Source organism: Echinops telfairi, unplaced genomic scaffold (assembly GCF_000313985.2).
Source record: "Echinops telfairi isolate 266 unplaced genomic scaffold, ASM31398v2 ScPeMD7_7457;HRSCAF=8495, whole genome shotgun sequence".
NCBI lineage: Eukaryota > Metazoa > Chordata > Mammalia > Afrosoricida > Tenrecidae > Echinops > Echinops telfairi.
The window spans coordinates 46,349,584-46,366,450 of record NW_022111357.1 but is presented as its reverse complement, the minus strand read 5'-3'; the positions used below and the strand labels follow the sequence as shown (position 1 = coordinate 46,366,450).

Below are 16,867 nucleotides of genomic sequence, written 5' to 3'. Positions count from 1 at the left end.
GCCGGCAAGGTGGTCACCATTTACTTTGGATGTCACTCTGGTGTGCCCCCCTCTGCCCCCACCGATGTTCCCCTCGTATCCTGGACCCCTCAAACATCCCTCCTGCATATCCACCCCTCCCTCCTTCAGTGCCAAAGCATGTCCACACTCACAACTGGAAGCTCTCGTTGTACTTGGGGGCCCAGCTGTTGTTCTTGGACTTGGTGGCAAACTTGCGCTTCTTGTCACTGAGCTGGGGCCCAATAATGTTGACCTCGATGAATGGCCGGAAGATGCCCGAAGTCTGCCACTTGAGGTCATTGGCAGCCACCACTGTGCAGGACAGAAGAAGGTAAGGTTAGTCAGGGTCACGGAGGAAGGCACAGCTGTGGTTTTCAAAGCCAATCTGAAATAAAGACTACATTTCCCAGCAAGCCCTGCAGCTAAAAGCAGCCACATGAGTTCTGGTCAAAGAGGCGAAAAGAAAGGGCTGTCTGAACTTCTGGGGGGTGGTTTTAAAAACCTGGGCGTGGGCCCTACACTTCTTCCCACTCCTGGCTGCAGGTTGGAATGGTGGATGGGACTGAGCCCTGACACCCCAGAAAACTCCCTGCCACCAAGTCAGTGCCAGTTCACAGCGACCCTCCAGGGCAGGGTAGAACCACCCCTTTGAGTTTCTGGGACCGTACGTGTTTCTGGGAGTAGAAAGCCCCATCTTTCTCCCGCGGAGAAGCTGCTGGTTTCGAATGGCTGACCTGGCAGATCTCAGCCCAATGCACAACCTCTGTATTCCCAGGGCTCCCCGTGAACCCCACGGAGAAGGAGCATGCACCGAGGGTCACATGGCTGAGATGGAAGAGGGTTTGGATCCCCAGGACTGCAGAGCCTACGCTTCAGCTCTAGGCAAACTGTGCTTGTATCGGTCACTGCAGGAGAAAGCAAACCAGTTGCCAGAGAGGGACACTAGCTCCCCGTGACCCCCTGGGTATCGGTATAGCTGGGCTCTAAGGGTTTCCATGGGGTGCTTCCTCAGAAGTCGATTGCCAGGCCTTTCTTCGGAGGCGTCTCAGGGTGAACTCCAACCTCTGACCTTTCGGTTAGCAGCTCAGCTGCTTACCCACTTGCACCATCCAGAGAAAAAGGCATTATTTCAGGGCTCGGTTACAAGCACCCAGCCTATATTCCCCAAAACTCACTGCCATAGAGTCGATGCTTACACATAGCGACCCCATAGGGCAAGGTAGAACTGGCCCGGTGAGTTTCTGAGATGGTTTAACTCTTTACTGGAGTAGAAAACCCTGACTCTCCTGTGGAGAAAGGAGGAGCTGGTGGTTGTGAACAGCAGACCTTGCAGGTAGCCTACCCTGTCACCACTATGCCACCAGGGCTCCTGATTCACAAGAGAAAAGCAAAAAAAAAAAAAGGTAAGCCAAGCTGAGGGAGATGGCATCATCCACCAAGTCTGGATCCAGCCATGCCTGATGCCTGAGCAGGGTTTACTTCTGACCATTTCCATTTCATGAACCATGAGAGATTCCCCCTGCCCCTTGCTTCAGCCAGTTTAAGATGGGTCCCTATCTTTGAATGGAAGGAGGACCGAGCCCACACCCTCCTCGTGTTGACCGATTGCCGGCCCCTCACCTTTCACTGTGACTTTGTGCTCGCCGGTTCCGGGGTGTGTGAATAGCTCCACGTGGACCGACACTTCACCCACTGGATCGTCCACGCCCGAGCCTGGCCAAGGTGGGAGGGTGCTGGCGTGAGCCCTCTTCTTCTCCACTCACCGGGGGGACTAAGACCACCTCCCCACCCCACCCCATGCTGGCAGCACCTGGTCATCAGCCCTGACAGTGGCACTGAGGGGGGCTGGGAAGGGAGGTGCTCTTGAGGGCTCTAAGACGCCCTGGTTCTGGCCTCTCTCCCTCTTCCTGTGTGATATGGGGCAGATGCCTTAACCTCTCTGGGCCTAGGCCCCTCTGCCTGCCTTCCCCTCGTTCGAGTGACCTCCACCTTGTCATCTTGCACACCACCTCTGCAGCTGTTGGTACCCTGGCCTCCTCCTGTGCCTCGGTTTCTTTTCTTGGCTTCGATGCTACCGTCTTCAACCTACCACATCAGCCGCTCCAGCACACCCGCCTTGGCCAGTTCCTTCTCTGCTGAGGGTCCTGAAAGTGTAGGGGCGTCCCACACCTTCTTCCCGGCCCCCTTCTTTGTTTTCATTCTCCCTCAAAGTGCTGTTACGATGACAAAACCAAAAGGCTCTCTCCCTTCCACGTATAGCCATCATCTCCCCCACCTGCTCGGCCTCGATCCCGATCTGCCTCCCTCCCACCATCACTCACCTGGGCTACTGCAGGGGCCTTTGGAATCGCCTTCCACACACTAGGGTAATGTAATCAAATGTCCTGGGATCACCTTCCACGAGATAATATGATGTAATGTCTCCATCAGTGGAGGTCATGCCACAGTAGGATCGATCCTAAGTCTAATCACTTCGGAGTTCCACAGAGAGCAGGAAAGATGCAGACATGCACATGGGGAGTGCAAACCCCCCATGAGGACCCTCTAACAGGCCACAGGAAGCCAGGAGCCATGGAACCAACGAGGAAAGGATCGACGTGGCTGAGACCCTGGTTTGAACCTGGAGCCTGTGGGGACATTTCCATCTCTCCTTTATAGCCGCCTCCCTTATCTCCTCGCTTCCGCCCTGCTCCCGTCTCAGACACTGCTCACACCAGAGGACTACCAGGGGGCTTCAACAGTCCATGGAAACAAGGAAGGAAAACAGAATGGAACTTCCTCCACGAACTTTTTGGTATCCCTTGTTTTATTTAGAAAGACCATGTCCCTGCACTGCTCAAAACGCTCCCATAGCGCCCATCTCCCTCTGTCATAATCAAAGTCCTTTCTCCGACCCAAGAGGCGCTGTCTCCTTCACTTGCTCTAACTCTGATCCAGACCCTGGATCTGATCACCCCTGGAAATGAACAGCTTGTAGGAATTCTGTTCTTTTCCTTGCCCTCACTGGGTTACGCTTCCGACACAGAATCACCACTGTCTGCGGAGGAATGCCCCATCCTCACCCCAGACCTGGGTGTTCAGGTTGGACAGGTGCCTCCAACTCCGCTTCCCTCCCTCACGGCCACCCAGTCCACTCTGACTCATGGCCACACTCTTAAGGCAGGGACGAACTGCTCCTGTGGGTATCTGAGGCTGTACATCTTTATGGGCACCAAAAGCCTCATCGTTCTCTCTTGAGGCAGCTGGTGCATTGGAACTGCTCACCTTGTGGTTAGCAACCCCTGGTAACCCACTAGGCCAAGGGGGCGCCTTAGCCTGGCTTCAGGATAAATGAACCAGAAGCCCCCAATCAGAGCAGTCTCTGTCCATAGCTGCAGTGATTGGCTCAAGGGTGGCCATGTGCCCCAAGCCAAGCAAATAGGACTCGTCCCTGCCATTTTGGCTGAAGTTAGTAGAGTCTCCATCTTTAGGCAACAGGTGGGTGCGACGTGGGAGGGGGCGATGTTGAAACTTCCACAGCCTTTTCTTTACCCAATGAGGGTGAAAAGTGACTTAGTAACCTCAACCAGAAACAAAAGAACAGGCTTGTCCTTCCACCTATACACCTTATTTAAGAACTAGTCCCTAAGCTCACGTTCACGCGAGACTTCCTCACAGAAAAGCCAAGACCCCCTGCACTTCCTACACGTGAAAGAAAGGGCGTGGAGCCCAATCAAGACCCTGCTTCTCCACTGCAAGCAACTGCTTTGGCGTTTAGAACAGCTTTCCCACAACCTGTCCCATTCCTTCCAGCCCCCTTCCTGAAAGATCCTATACAAAGAGACCACCAGCCATCTCAAATCCAACTCCTTGACATCACCTGTCGAGGCCAAGCTGCCCCCTTGCAGCAATTTGGCTCACTTCCAAGTAAAATCTTTTGAACCCTTTGTGTCCCTTGGTCCAGAATCTGGTGCTTAACAGTTGAACCCAATGCCGGATGGTACCTTCCGAGGCTCTGGATCAAGTCTAGTCTTTCCGTTCTGCTGCTGTTGTGAAGCGCCATCAAGCCTGGGCTGATCCCCAGGGCCCCCTCTACAACGGAATGAAACACCACGCGGCCTGGGCCATGCTCACAACCTGGACCACAGTGGGGTCCACCCATCTCCACGAAGGGTCTTCCTCTTTTTTGCCGACCCTCTGCCTCTCGTTCTAGACCTTTGGCTTCCATAGTCAAGGGATTCCCTCATCGGCCCGAGCCAGGATGGGGAGCTCCTGTGTTCCCAACCACCAAAAGCCCCACTGTGCTTCGCGCTGTCTTGAGGTTTGGGGTTGAAGGGGCAGTTTAAAGATATCTGTCCTCAACCCTCCCTCTGTGACTTCAGGAAACACATGCTGTCAGGCCTGAGGACCTGTGACTGCTAGCACCTCCCTCCCTTTCTCCCCTCCCCAGCCTGGAACCCCACATGCATGGGTAGAGGAACAGAGGGCAAGTCGGGGTGGGGGTTGGGTCCGTCCAAGGTTGATCCAGGTTACCTCACGCTAGACTGGAAGTGACTGAGGCTAGGGGAGGGGGCGGCCCAGAGACCCCATCACCTTGGTACTGGGGTGCATGCCCCCCATCTTCACTGCCTATCCCCAGCCACCTTCTTGGCCATCTCAGGCGTCTGCCCCACCCCCACCAGTCGCATGCTCAGCCTCACCGCCCCTCCCCCCACCTCCCAGGCCGATGCTTTGCAGCAAGCTCAATCCGGGCCAGACTGGGGGTGCCAGGGTGGAGTTTGGCAGTGGTGGGTCAGGTGAGGGGTCAGACCAAGGCCAAAGCTAGTAAGAAGGAGGGAGGGGGGCAGTGCTGGGCGCCCCCATCCCGTGCTTTGCTGGCTCCAAGGGGAAGGGCGGTCTGTGTAGCTCTGTTTCCCAAAACCCCACTCCCCAACTCTTGGGCCCCACCCATAGGGAAACGGCCTCCTTGGGCAAGTGGCTTCAGACCCCTGAGACTCAGTATCCTCATCTGTGGAGGGATGGACCTCCACCCCCACTCCACGGGGCAGTTGGGCCGAACTTTTGGAATAATTCTTAGCCAGTGCATTTAGTGCCTGCTGTAAATGTTCCTTGTTTTCTATCCTGGGAAAAGGCCTAAGGTATTGGACCAACACTGTAGTTGATAGTGGCTGTGGAGTGGGTTCTGACTCAGGCCCACGAGCATGCGCAGAGCAGAACTGTGCCTCGTCGCCTTTTCAAGGAAGCCGATCGCCAGCCCTTTACTCCGAGGCACCCCAGGCCAATTGGGAGCACCAGACTTTCGGTCGATAAGTAACCCAGGGCTCACGCCACGTCGGGAGCCGGCAACTGGCTAAGAACAGCGCCCAACTGAACTCGCCTAATCTTAAAGGAAAACCGTGAGATCGGCCCAGGAGTGCCCCCATTTCACAGATGAGGAGACTGAGGCCGGGGGTGGGCCGGTTCGGATCAAAGCCCCGCTCTTGACCGCACGGGCAGCTTGCCCGGGAACCGGGATCTGAACGAAAAGACGCGCCTAGAGAGGACAGGGTCGTCTCCAGTCGCCTCTCCTTCCCGGGGCGGAACCAGCACCCCGTCCTTCCGCCTCGCAGCGCGGGTCAGCGCGGGCCGGGCCGCGGGCCGGGGAGGAGGAAGGACGGGCCTTTTACTAGCCGGGGAGCCGGGAGGGGCGCAGGCACCGGGCACCGTGCGCAGCGGGCGGGCGGGGGGGCACGTACCCTTCTCAGGATAAATTTCTTCACTAAGGGTAAACCTAGTCCCTTTGCCACCATGGACTAATCAGGGGGAGGGGAGAGGCGGGGGGAGGGGCGGAGAGACAGAAGAGCGAGAGGATGGAGGGGCGAGTGCGTGGGGGGAGCAGGGGAGGCGCGGAGGGGGTCGGCGAGTGAGAGGGAGGAAAAACAAGAGAGAGAGAAACGTCAGCGGCAGACGACGACGGACAGACAGACGGCCTCCCGCTTCGGGGCGACGCTGGTGACGCGCAAAGCCAGGGAGCTGAGCGTGGGAGTCCTGTGGCTCCGGGAGGGCCCCGGGGGACAGAGTGGGGGTCCGAGCAGCGGGGCTCCCTCCAGACTCTATCCGACCTCCAGTTTCCAGGGCGCCCTCCCCCCTCGCGAACAGCACCCTTTGGGGACAACTGTGAAGAAGAGAGGGTCCCCAGGGAGAGGAGAGGACTCCGGGGTCCTGCCCCCCCCCCCAGCCCCAACTGCTGGAAGGGAGCTCTGAGAAAGAGGGGGGACAGAGGGGAGAGAGAGAAGATTATGAGGCAGGTAGTGGTGGGGGTGTCCTACAGCTCCTTAGCCACATAACGTCAGAGGTTCCGCCCAGAGCTGGCCCCCAAACCTCTCAGGGACTGCCCACCCCAGAGCGAGCCACCGCTCTTGGAGCCAATGATGTAGAAGTCCCGCCCCCTGGAACTGTCAATCAATTTAATGTCGTGGGCGGGGTTCGTGTCCGCCCCCATAATCTCCGAAGGCACTCTAGCCCAGAGCTGCCAATCACGCCCCAACCTAGCGGAGATGACGATCATCCCCTGGTCCTATGACGTCATAGGCCCAGGACTCCTCCAAGACTCCAGGGCGCGCCCAGGAGTTGTCAGGCGCTGTCCAGGGCTGCCCAGCCCATGAGGTCACAGAGGGGCGAGCCAATGGCTGCCGAGCCGGCTTCTGGCTGGGCTGGGCTAGCAGGAGTGAGCCGGCGCAGCCCCCTTACCCTGGGCTGCCTGCGTCTGCACAAAGGTCTTGATGAGCAGGTCAGTGGCCTGTGTGTAGAGGGACAGCGCGTAGCGCAGGGACTGCAGGTCCGGGCTCTTCTCCAGAAAGGTCTTTTTGAGGCCCACGCCGCCTGCGTGGAAGTATTGCTGGGAAAGGGGTGGAGAGAGGAGGAGGGAAGGATTTGAAAGACCCAAGCCAGGTTGGACCACTCGCTTCTCATTTCTGCCTCAAGGCCTTTGCACGTGTTCGCCGTTGCCTGACAAACTCACATGCATTCCTCAAAACACTACCTCTCATTACCACCACCACCTGCCAGGAAGTCCAGCGGGCCCATCCGCCCCTCTACCCGGGCCCTGACCCCACACCGCTGGAGATGGCTGTGCAAAGAGGTCTCCCCAGACTCGTGCTCCCCAGAGCCCCACCATCACCCACTCTGGCTCTGGCACAGAGGGGACATCAGGCGTGAGTTCAGGTGGGTCGAGCTGTCCCTCTGGTGGGGGCGGGGTGAGGCGCTCACCTTGATGGTGTCCAGAGCCAGCTCGACGACAGCACACTGCTTTGGGGTCAAACTCTTGGCTTCTTCTCGAACCATGTGGTCCTAGACAGATGGAGAAAGGGACCAGGTGGGCGGAGCATCAGGGACCCTTTGAGGCAGGGGACATATCTTTTCACGAATGGATGTCTGATCCTCAGCAAAGAGTAAATATTTTTAAACGATGAGTTTCTTGTTAAGGTTCCCATGGAGTATGTGCTGGAATCCTAACCTTGTGCCTGTGGGTGCGACCCTTCTGGGGAAGCCTTTGTTAAGTTAAGGAGACCATAACCAGTGTCCAATTCCTAGACCAGTGCTTCTCAACCTGTGGGTCTCAACCCCTCTGGTGGGTCGAATGACCCTTTCACAGGGGTCGCCTAAGACCATTGGGAAACACCTATTTCCGATGGTCTTAAGAACCGAGACACCGCTCCTCTATCTGTGGGTCGGCCCACATGCAGATATGCCCACATCTGAGTACCCAGCGCGAAGACTTTCCCCATGCTACACCATGCTTCAAGACAACATTTCATTTGTTTGTCATTAGAAATTAATATTTCACAATATATATAATGACATCTCATTTTTGTGATGAATCACTATGCTTTCGCGATGTTCAATTTGTAACAAAAATATATGCTGCATATCAGATATTGACATGACGATTCATCATAGTAGCAGAATGACAGTGCTGAAGTAGCCATGAAAATAGTGTTATGGTTGGAGGTCACCACCACATGAGGAACTGTATTAAAGGGTTGCGGCATTAGGAAGGTTGAGAAAAACTGTCTTAAACCGAGTCACTTCTAAGCTATAAAATCAGGCAGACTAGACACAGGAAGGGGCACAAAATGGGAGAAGATGGATGCCATGTGACCCAGAGATTGCCAAGACATCCAAGAATGCTGGGCCTTCAGAAGCTGAGAGAGGTGAGGCTCTTCCCCAAAGCCAACAGTAAGAGCAAGCCTTCCCCTAGCTTGGTGAAGCCTTGAATTTGAACTTCTAGCCTCAAGAACTTGGTGCAAATGAATTTCTGTCTTAGGTACATGTGGTATTTCTGTTCCAGCAGCACTAGGCAACTGAGGCAGACTCCTTCATCGAGCTGTACCTGAAGCTGGTCCATGCACACCTTCCCCAAACAATCAATTGTGTGTGCAGCAATGTGCACTGGGGAGCATGTGGTTATTCTGGCATGCCCTGCCTCCCTTGGATCTCTGGCTCCTCCTCCCCTACCCCCACCGGGCCTCACCTTGAGTTTGGACAGTTGGCCCAGTTCCTTGGCTGCATTGAAGATCATCTGGGTTCCCTACATGGAAGAACAGACGCGAACGGGATGAGGGCAGGGGTTGTTCCAGCCCAGCCCTCAAATATCTTGCTGACACCCTGGCCCCGGACACGACCTCAGTTCTTGTCCCAAGGCTCTGCCTGGGTGGCATCCCCAGAGGGGGCAGGGATCTGCAGTCTCCCAGGAGGTGCTGTGAAGGAGATGATGACCTTGGCCCCCCCAACCTCAGACCCATGGGGACTCTACCCACCCTACCATCCCCATCATGACCCTAGGACCATGAGATCAGAGATGGGAGCTGGCCTTGAGGGCTGTGGGTGGAATGGGGCCAGACTTGGGGGGTGGGGAAGAGGGAGTGGAGTTTGCCAGCTGCAGGTGAGGACCTTTGAGAAAACCACCGGATGGTTCAGAGTCCTGGGGAAAGGGCTCTGGGGAGGGAAACCCTTGCCTCACCCATGGGACCACCCTCCCCTTAGGGAAAGGGAATCACCCCAGGAAACTGGGGGTGCCATTGGCCTGATCTTTTAAAGGAAGACCATCCCCTCCCTCTCCGCAACGCCCATCCCTCCACAAAACAGATACCACAAAGATGGTATTGTGGTTATGGCCCTGGGTGCAAATCCCAGCCCTGCTGTGTGGCCCTGGGCAAGTCACTTAACTTCTCTGAGCTTCCCTTTGCCACCTGCACTGCGTCCACTTCCTCGGTTAGGGGGGGACTGGATCTTTTTGCCCAGTGTTCGCTGTTAGCGCTTGATGCAGCAGCCTCCAAAGGGTCAGAGGCGGAGCTGGCAGAGGGAGGTGGGTCCTAGCCTGGCAGTCCTGTGTCCTGTCCCCTCCCTATTTCCTCTAGCACCACTCCATATGACCTTGGTAATGCCCGAGTGGTCCTTTCTGGGCCTCACGGATAATTGGGATATGAGGCTTGCTTGAGGGTGTGGCGGGGCTGAGTATAGACAAGGCCAGAAGTCCTGCATTTCTAGATCCTGGAGTGCTCGGAGGGTCCTGTGCTGGGTTAAGCAGGCTGGGGGGCTTTTACAGCTGGACTAGCTGGAATTGTGCTGATAGGCTAAGAGCTAGCCTCGTTGGCCACTGCTACTGGCGTGATGATGATGTTACTACTCTCGTTTCTGCTCTGCAGTGCCTTGAGGCTCTCACCAGGCACAGTGACCCAGGAGCCCAGCTGTCTGGGCCTCAGGTTCCTCTGTTGCATCTGCCTGTAGTCTGGTGAGGACATTCCCCCCCCACCTCCCTCTGCCCACCAACCCCCACGAGCAAGCCAGACAGACAAAGGAAGAAGAGACCGACAGACAGGTTCACAGTGGGTCCCCGGACGGCATGGACCACAGAGGCGGGAGGGGGCACGGGGTGGAGGGGTGGGGGTAGGAGCCAGACAGACAGTGAGAGGCCGGTCTTACGTCTGAGTGGCTTGGCAATTTCACCCTGCCCTGTGGAGAGAATCAGGTGGAGGTCAGAGTTCTGCTGGCTGCGGAGGGGATATTCAGTGGGACTTCCCTACCCCCTCAAAGCACAGTCCCCCTCTCCAGCCCTTGAGCTCCCTCCCAGGTCCTGGTCTCTTTCCCAGGTGGGCATCTTTCCTTGTCCCTTCGGTGGGGGCTCAGGGACAGACTCCTGGATTATCAGGGCCCTCTGGGGGCATCCAGGAGGCTGAAATGAGCCCCTCACCTGGGGATACATGGGCAGATCCCACAGTCAGCCCACTCTGGGATGGGGCCCCTTGGGGATTGGGAGAGGAGAGAGGGGGCTTGGGGGTCTCTCCCCTCCTCACCCCCAATGGCTTATCCCAAAGTGACTCAAAAGAAACACACCAACAGGTATTTCCAGTACACGCAACACAGACACACCCAGGCAAGTCTACATGCATGCACAGAAAGTTCATGCCTGCACACAGCCAGATCAACATACAAAGACATACACACAGATGCAGAATTCACACTAAAACACACAGTGCACTCCGACACATTTGTACATGTGGGCACAACCACGCACACACACCTGCACAATCTCACCCTCACACACATGCGCCTAGGCGCATAGGGTGCCTGGTACATAGGGTGCCCCCCATGAAGTTGGCAGAGCGAGTGAGAAACCCAGAGCTTAAGTGCATGAAGTTGAGATCCTGTGAGTGTGCACATGGACAGGACAGCTTTTGCACAAGTTCTGAGCAGGGCAATTTCCCAGGGCCGCTCCAGCTCCCATTGCCTTAGAGCGGATAGCCATTGGAACAAAGTCCACCAAATCAGTGCATGGCCCCGCCCAGGGCAGTGCTCCAGTAGCCGGGCACTCTGCAAAGCGAGAGTTTCAGCTGAGCCCCAGACTGGGAGGAGCCCTGGGGGTATTGCCATGAGAAGGGGAGGAGGGCTGTCTGTCACACCTGCACGCATACTTCAAGTGGTGTCCTTAGGGAATCCCCTTGTCTCCAACTCAGGTTTTGTTCATCCTGGTTAGGGAACCCACCTCCTACCCATGCCCTCCATTGCCCCTCCAAACACACACACACACACACACACACACACACACACACACGCACGCGCAGACACCGGAGCTTGGGGCCTCAGTGGGGGCGAGGCCCTCATTACCTTTTCTAATCCCTTGCCATGTTTTCTCAAGAGGGTCCCCTGCAGAGACAACGTCACAGGGTGATCAACCTGGTAATTTGTGTTGGGTGGGATAGGGAGAAGGGGGTAAGGGACACCTGTACCATACAGGGAGGTGGCTGAGTGGCCTGAGGGAACGATACGTGTATGTCTTACTGATTGACTTAAAAGGTGTGAGAGAGAGGGAGGAAGGGAGGGTTGTAGGGAGGAAGAGAGAGAGAAAAGAGAGAAGCAGAGATAGAAAGACAAACAGAGAAAGGTGTGTAGTCACCGTCAAAATACAACCCAATTACATTTACTGGACATCTGAGGCTCTTGGCTGTCTTGGGTTCACAGGGCCTCCAATGGGCTTCATCTTCAGAGGCCGTCATGTGAATTCTGACTCTGGCTCACATTTACTATGTGACCTTAAGCAAGTGATTCCCCCTCTCTGACCCTCCCTTTCCCCGTCCACCAAACGGGAATCGGCTCTTATGTCTACTTCGTTCTGAGGGTTGTCACGAAAGCAAGTTGAAACAGCAGCTACGAGAAGGTCTGTTACAGCAGACCCTGGAGAAAACTTGCTCTCCTCCGTCTCCCCACCGACGAGTGCATCACTTGTGATTGCGTATGCTGCCACCAGGTGGTGACAGGTAAAATTCCCGGTTGGTATGCTGCCACCAGGTGGTGACAGGTAAAATTCCCGGTTGGTATGCTGCCACCAGCTGGTGACAGGTAAAATTCCCGGTTGGTATGCTGCCACCAGCTGGTGACAGGTAAAATTCCCGGTTGCAGCTTCCAAGAAGTGAGATGAGCACAAGAAAACTTCGGACAAAATGAAACTATGTTCAACTCGTTTGCCTCATGCACCAAAGGCGCCTCAGATGCTGTTCACTGGCATGTCCCTACCCTTGGGTGCATCCTTGTCTTGTCCCCACTGCCCCAGACAATAAGGTGAGCTCGGGGTTCCTGAGCATTGCCTCTGGGCCGGCCACTGGGATGAGTCCTTGCATGCATCATCACACTTCATCTTGACACCAACCCTCAGGGTCGTTGCTGAAAAGGAACGCTATTTTCCCAGAAAAACCTACTGAGCTTGGGAGGTGCAGTGACTGCCCTGGGTCACAAAGAGAGAGCAGCCAGGCCAGGATTGGACCCCCGGTCTGTCTGAAACCCCGTCCTAAGCACTTGGAAGAACTGATGTGTGTGAATTATGGTGTTGGCAAAGAAGATTAGGATTAGCATTGACGGCCAGAAGAACCACAACTCCTTAGAGGTTAGGATCGCGAGACTTTGGACACGTCATCCAGAGGGACTAGTCCCTGGAGAAGGACCTCATGCTTGGTAAAGAAAGCAGAGCGTCAAAGAGAAAGACCCTCAGTGAACTGAATCGACAGTGTCCGCAACAACGGGCGCGGGCAGCAAGGACTGTGAGGACGGGCAGGCGCAGGTAGGGCTCTGTCTGTTGTTTGTGAGCCAAACCGGACCCAGGAGCACCGAACTACTGCCTAACATCAAACCCATGAAGGTGGCTCCTGTCTGGGCGCCTCGGTGTGTGTCTGGGTTTCTGCGTGTCTGCGTGGGCAGGGGAGGGGTGTGGAGGGATGATAGAGGGATGGAGGGTGGAGCTGGGACTTTGGGTAGGGGTGGGGGTGTCAGACGTGAGAGCAAGTGGTTAAGGACCTTCATTTTGGGAGGCCTGAGAACAGTTCAGACTCTGAAGAGGTGGTCAGAGGTGGCCCCTTGACTTTGCACCTCTTTTGAACTTGCGGGAGAGACCCCAGTATCCGGGGTGGTGGTGTCTAAACCCAGGATGAGGGAGAATCTAACCAAAGGGCGAGGACAGAGGCGGAGGGGAAGCTGGGTCTCTGGTTTGGGGGCAGTTTGGTCCCTCTGTCTTAAGACATTAGGAGGCAGGGTGGATGGGCGTGGTCTCCCTCCCTCCCGGCCCCGCCCCTCCCCATGCCCCGCCCCGAGACAGACACAGGCACATCTAGGCGGAGAGGGGGGACGCTGGGTGAGGAGGGGGCGCTGGGTGAGGGGAGGGAGTGCAGCCGGGCGGCGGGCCGAATCCAGAACATAGAGCGGACGGACAGACAGACGGACAGACGGGCCTCTACTTACGATCATCTGTCGGCCGTGTGGGCGGGGCGGTGGGGGAGGGGGGGAATAAGGTACCGTGAGTCTCCTGGGAAGGCCAGGGACCGGGCGGCGACGGCACTGAGGGCGGACCCCGCGCTCCAGCCCAGCCCAAGCCCCTGGAGGTGGAGGGGCGGGAAGTCTGAGCTGACGCCCCATGGTTGCCTTTCTGCGACCCCTGCCCTCTGGAGTCCTCTCCATCACCCCGGAGCGTCCTCCCCCGCCAGCCTGTGGTCTCAACTTGCGTGCCATCGCTGACCTCAGGTGCCCCCCCTGCTTCCGCAGACCCCCCAGGGCAGGACCTGTGGATGCCCACCCAGACACGCCCCTCCTCCACGATGCTGGGGTCCCCACTCCCAGCCAGCAGCGGGTTTCCCCAGGCTCCAGTCCACAGCCTGGTCTCTGGGACGGTGGACTCTGTTCCTGGCGGTCTCAAGCGCACATTCCTGGTCTCTGGACGACCTTGACCTCTTGGACTTTGGATGTTCTCCATGACCTCTGGGTGCCTTCCCGGAGCCCGAGGGTCTACTGGTCTCTGATCTTTGAAGTCCCTGTCTCCCCTCTTTATCTCTCGATTGACCTCAAGGCCCTTGGATGAAACTGCTGACCCCTAGAAGACCTCTATGACCTTTAGATACCCGAGACCCCCAGGTCACCTCTCTGTTCCCAGATCAACATCTTTTTCACGACATGTTTCCTGGCCTTCAAAGGATCCCTGACTCCAAGTGTGACTTCTCCAATCATTGACTAACCCTGCCTGTCGTCTGAAGGACATCCTTGAGCTGTGGATGACCCTTGACCCTTGTGTGACCTCTCTAATCTTGGAATGGTCCCACTGACCTCTGGTGGACTCTAAGAACCTTCGGTGACCCTTGTGCCTGGTCGACCTCTCTGAGCCCCCAGTGCCTTTTGGCCTGGTCCCTGCAGTCTCTAGGCTCTCTGGACTCCCATGGGGTGGTGGCCCCAAGTGGCCCCTCTGGCCCACACTGGGCCTCACCGTTTGGTCAGTGAGAGGTGGCAGGACGATGGTCTTTTCCATGGTGTTCATGACCAGCTTCCACAGCTCCTTCAGCACCCGCTTCAGCACCGTCTTCTCGCAGATTTTGGCAAAGAGGGTCAGGCTGGGGGCAAGGGGCAAGGCTGAGACAGGGACTGACTGGCCCTGGTTCCAGGTGCCCCTCCCCCACAAGTCCATCTTCCTTCCTTCTACCCTCTCATCCATTCCTGCATCCATCTTTGTATGAATTTATTATTCTACCCACCCATCCACCCAACCGTCCATCCATCGGTCCATCCACTTGTCTATTCATCTACGTACTCTGACTCAAGTCGGGCGGACTTTATCCTCGTCATCCACCCATCTAGCCATCCACTCATCCATTCTTTTCTATCCACCTATCCTCTATTTGTCCTACTAAGCGCTTATCTTTTAGCCCACCCATCTCTCAGGTCATCTCTCTGTCTAACCACCAACCATTCATACCAAATATTTACCCACCCATCCTTCCAATGAGGAGCCCGGTGGTACAGTGGTTATGCATTAGGCTGCAACCCAAAAGGTCAGCAGTTTGAAACCACCAGCTGCTCTGAGGGAGAAAGACGGGGCCTTCCTACGCCCGCCAACGGTTACAGTCTCGGGAACTCACAGGTCCAGTTCTGCCCTATCCTTTAGGGTAGATATGGGTCAGCATCAACTCCATGGTAGTGAGTTTGGTTTGGGTTGTACCTTCCAGTAATCTATCTGTCCCTTCCTCCACCTCTGTATCCGTTGATTCCGTCATGCCTGTACCAGCCCACGCATCAAATCATTCAAGCAACCCACAAATCAGAGGACTCTCGAAATCAGCCCCCAGGTCTCCATGGCCCCACTCCCGTAGGTCCCTCCCTTTCCAGCCCCACCCACCAGCCTGGCTTACTTGCTGTCCAGCAGGTCCATGATGGGCTGGAGCACGTTGTCAGCGTCCTGGGCCACGCTGCTGCAGGCACTGGCTGGCACATTGCCTGTGCCCTTCACCTGGCTAAGGATGTCACCCATCTGCTTGACACACTCTTCGATGTGCGGCTGGAAGCTGGGGACACAGAGAGGAGTAAGCCCAGATTCTCACAGCCTCTCGGGCAGAATCAGATGAAGGACTCCGACCTTCTATCACCAGCACTCACTCACTCCCTGCCATCGAGGGGAGGCCTACTCATGGTGACCCTACAGGACAGGGTGGGGTCCTGCCCCTTTGAGATCCCCCAAGGGTAACTGTTTACAGGAGTAGAAAGCCCCGTCTTGTTCCCGCAGGAGGGGCTGGTGGTTATGAACTGCTGACCTTGCAGATCGCAGCCCAACGCATCACCACTACTCCACCCGGGCTCCATCACTAGCACTAGGGAGTCAGACCTGGTATCAGAGTAAGGGAGTGGAGGCACAATGACAGCAATCTCAGCCACCACTGTCCCTATAACCGGGCACTCTGCTCAGCCAGCCACCTGTGCTGTCCATTTCATTGTCACGGTCCTACTCAGGTACTATCATTACTGGACATACAGCTGAATAAACTAAGGCTCAGTGAGGGTAAGGGATCTGCCCTAGACCATGCAGCTAGTTGGTGATGGGATCAGAAGTTGACCTCAGCTCCATCGAATGCTAAGCCTGAGGTCTTTACCATTCATCTACTGAATCTCTTCTACACGCGCCCGGCTCAGAGGACTGGGAGCTGCTCCCTCCCCTTGCCCCTAGCTTGGGAGATGCCCCCACCTGGTAGCAAACACCCGGCTGAGCTCATCCAAGACGTTGTTGAGTTTCACCTGAAGCTCCTTCAAAATGTCACTGGCCTCGGCATCCAGCTGGAGGAGGAGGAGCCACGTCAGGTCCGGTGGGCATGGCGTGTCCCTACTCCCGGGTGCTTTCTCAATGAGCACCATGAGAAAATGATGCTCAGAGGCTGGAGAGGACACCGGGGCCCAGACGGCCGAGCAGCTTTCTGGGGTTTGAGGGAGCAGCTCTGGGGCTTGCAGGAACCTAGGGGTGGCCGGGAGCCTGCCCCATCTGCAGACCCTCCAGGAATCCGTCTCACCTCCTTCCCGCCCATGGCTTCGAACATCTTTTCAAGCTGAACTCGTAGCTGTTGAGTGTTGTTCATGAGGATACAGGGCTGAGGATGGGAACAGAGGGGGAGTTGGACCGTGTGACCCTTCTCCAGCCCCCCCCCCCACTTTCTGGGGACATTCTTTGGGGGTTGGGTCTGGAGGAAGGTGGAATCTAAGCATGGAAGATGGTATTGGGGCCCAGGTTCTCTGGGTTGCTGGGGGATTTCTAGGGACTCGGGGGTAGGCAGAGAGGGACTAAAGTAACTTCCACTAGGGTCTGAGTTAGACCCATGGCGGATCTCAGCGAGAGGTGGTTCTCTGCGAGTACTATGAAGAGGATTACTGATCACGCACACACATTCTCCACTCAGACTCAAGGCTTTGCACATTCACCTCCACCCTCACAAAAATGGTCAGAGCAGGAGGTGGGATCAAGGTGGGAATCAGAGTCATGGTGGAGGCTGAGAGTGAGGTTAGAGTTGGGATTGAGGTTCGGTTTAGGCTCGGTGATGTCACTGATGGTGGGGGTGTT

General features: G+C 56.3%; 1 protein-coding gene across 1 annotated transcript in view; it reads right to left on the bottom strand.

Annotated features, from left to right (window-relative positions):
• The window catches only part of UNC13A (unc-13 homolog A), a 97,167-nt gene that overhangs the window by 2,722 nt on the left and 77,578 nt on the right, over positions 1–16,867 (bottom strand). Inside the window, exons 30-41 of the mRNA XM_045299252.1 lie at positions 16,323–16,400; positions 16,004–16,092; positions 15,177–15,329; positions 14,258–14,381; positions 13,246–13,251; positions 11,125–11,163; positions 9,943–9,972; positions 8,492–8,548; positions 7,228–7,308; positions 6,709–6,856; positions 1,621–1,713; positions 153–312 (exon numbers count right to left, since the gene is read on the bottom strand). Coding sequence (XP_045155187.1) covers positions 153–312; positions 1,621–1,713; positions 6,709–6,856; positions 7,228–7,308; positions 8,492–8,548; positions 9,943–9,972; positions 11,125–11,163; positions 13,246–13,251; positions 14,258–14,381; positions 15,177–15,329; positions 16,004–16,092; positions 16,323–16,400 — 1,058 coding nt within the window. The remainder of the gene's footprint in view (positions 1–152; positions 313–1,620; positions 1,714–6,708; positions 6,857–7,227; positions 7,309–8,491; positions 8,549–9,942; positions 9,973–11,124; positions 11,164–13,245; positions 13,252–14,257; positions 14,382–15,176; positions 15,330–16,003; positions 16,093–16,322; positions 16,401–16,867) is intronic.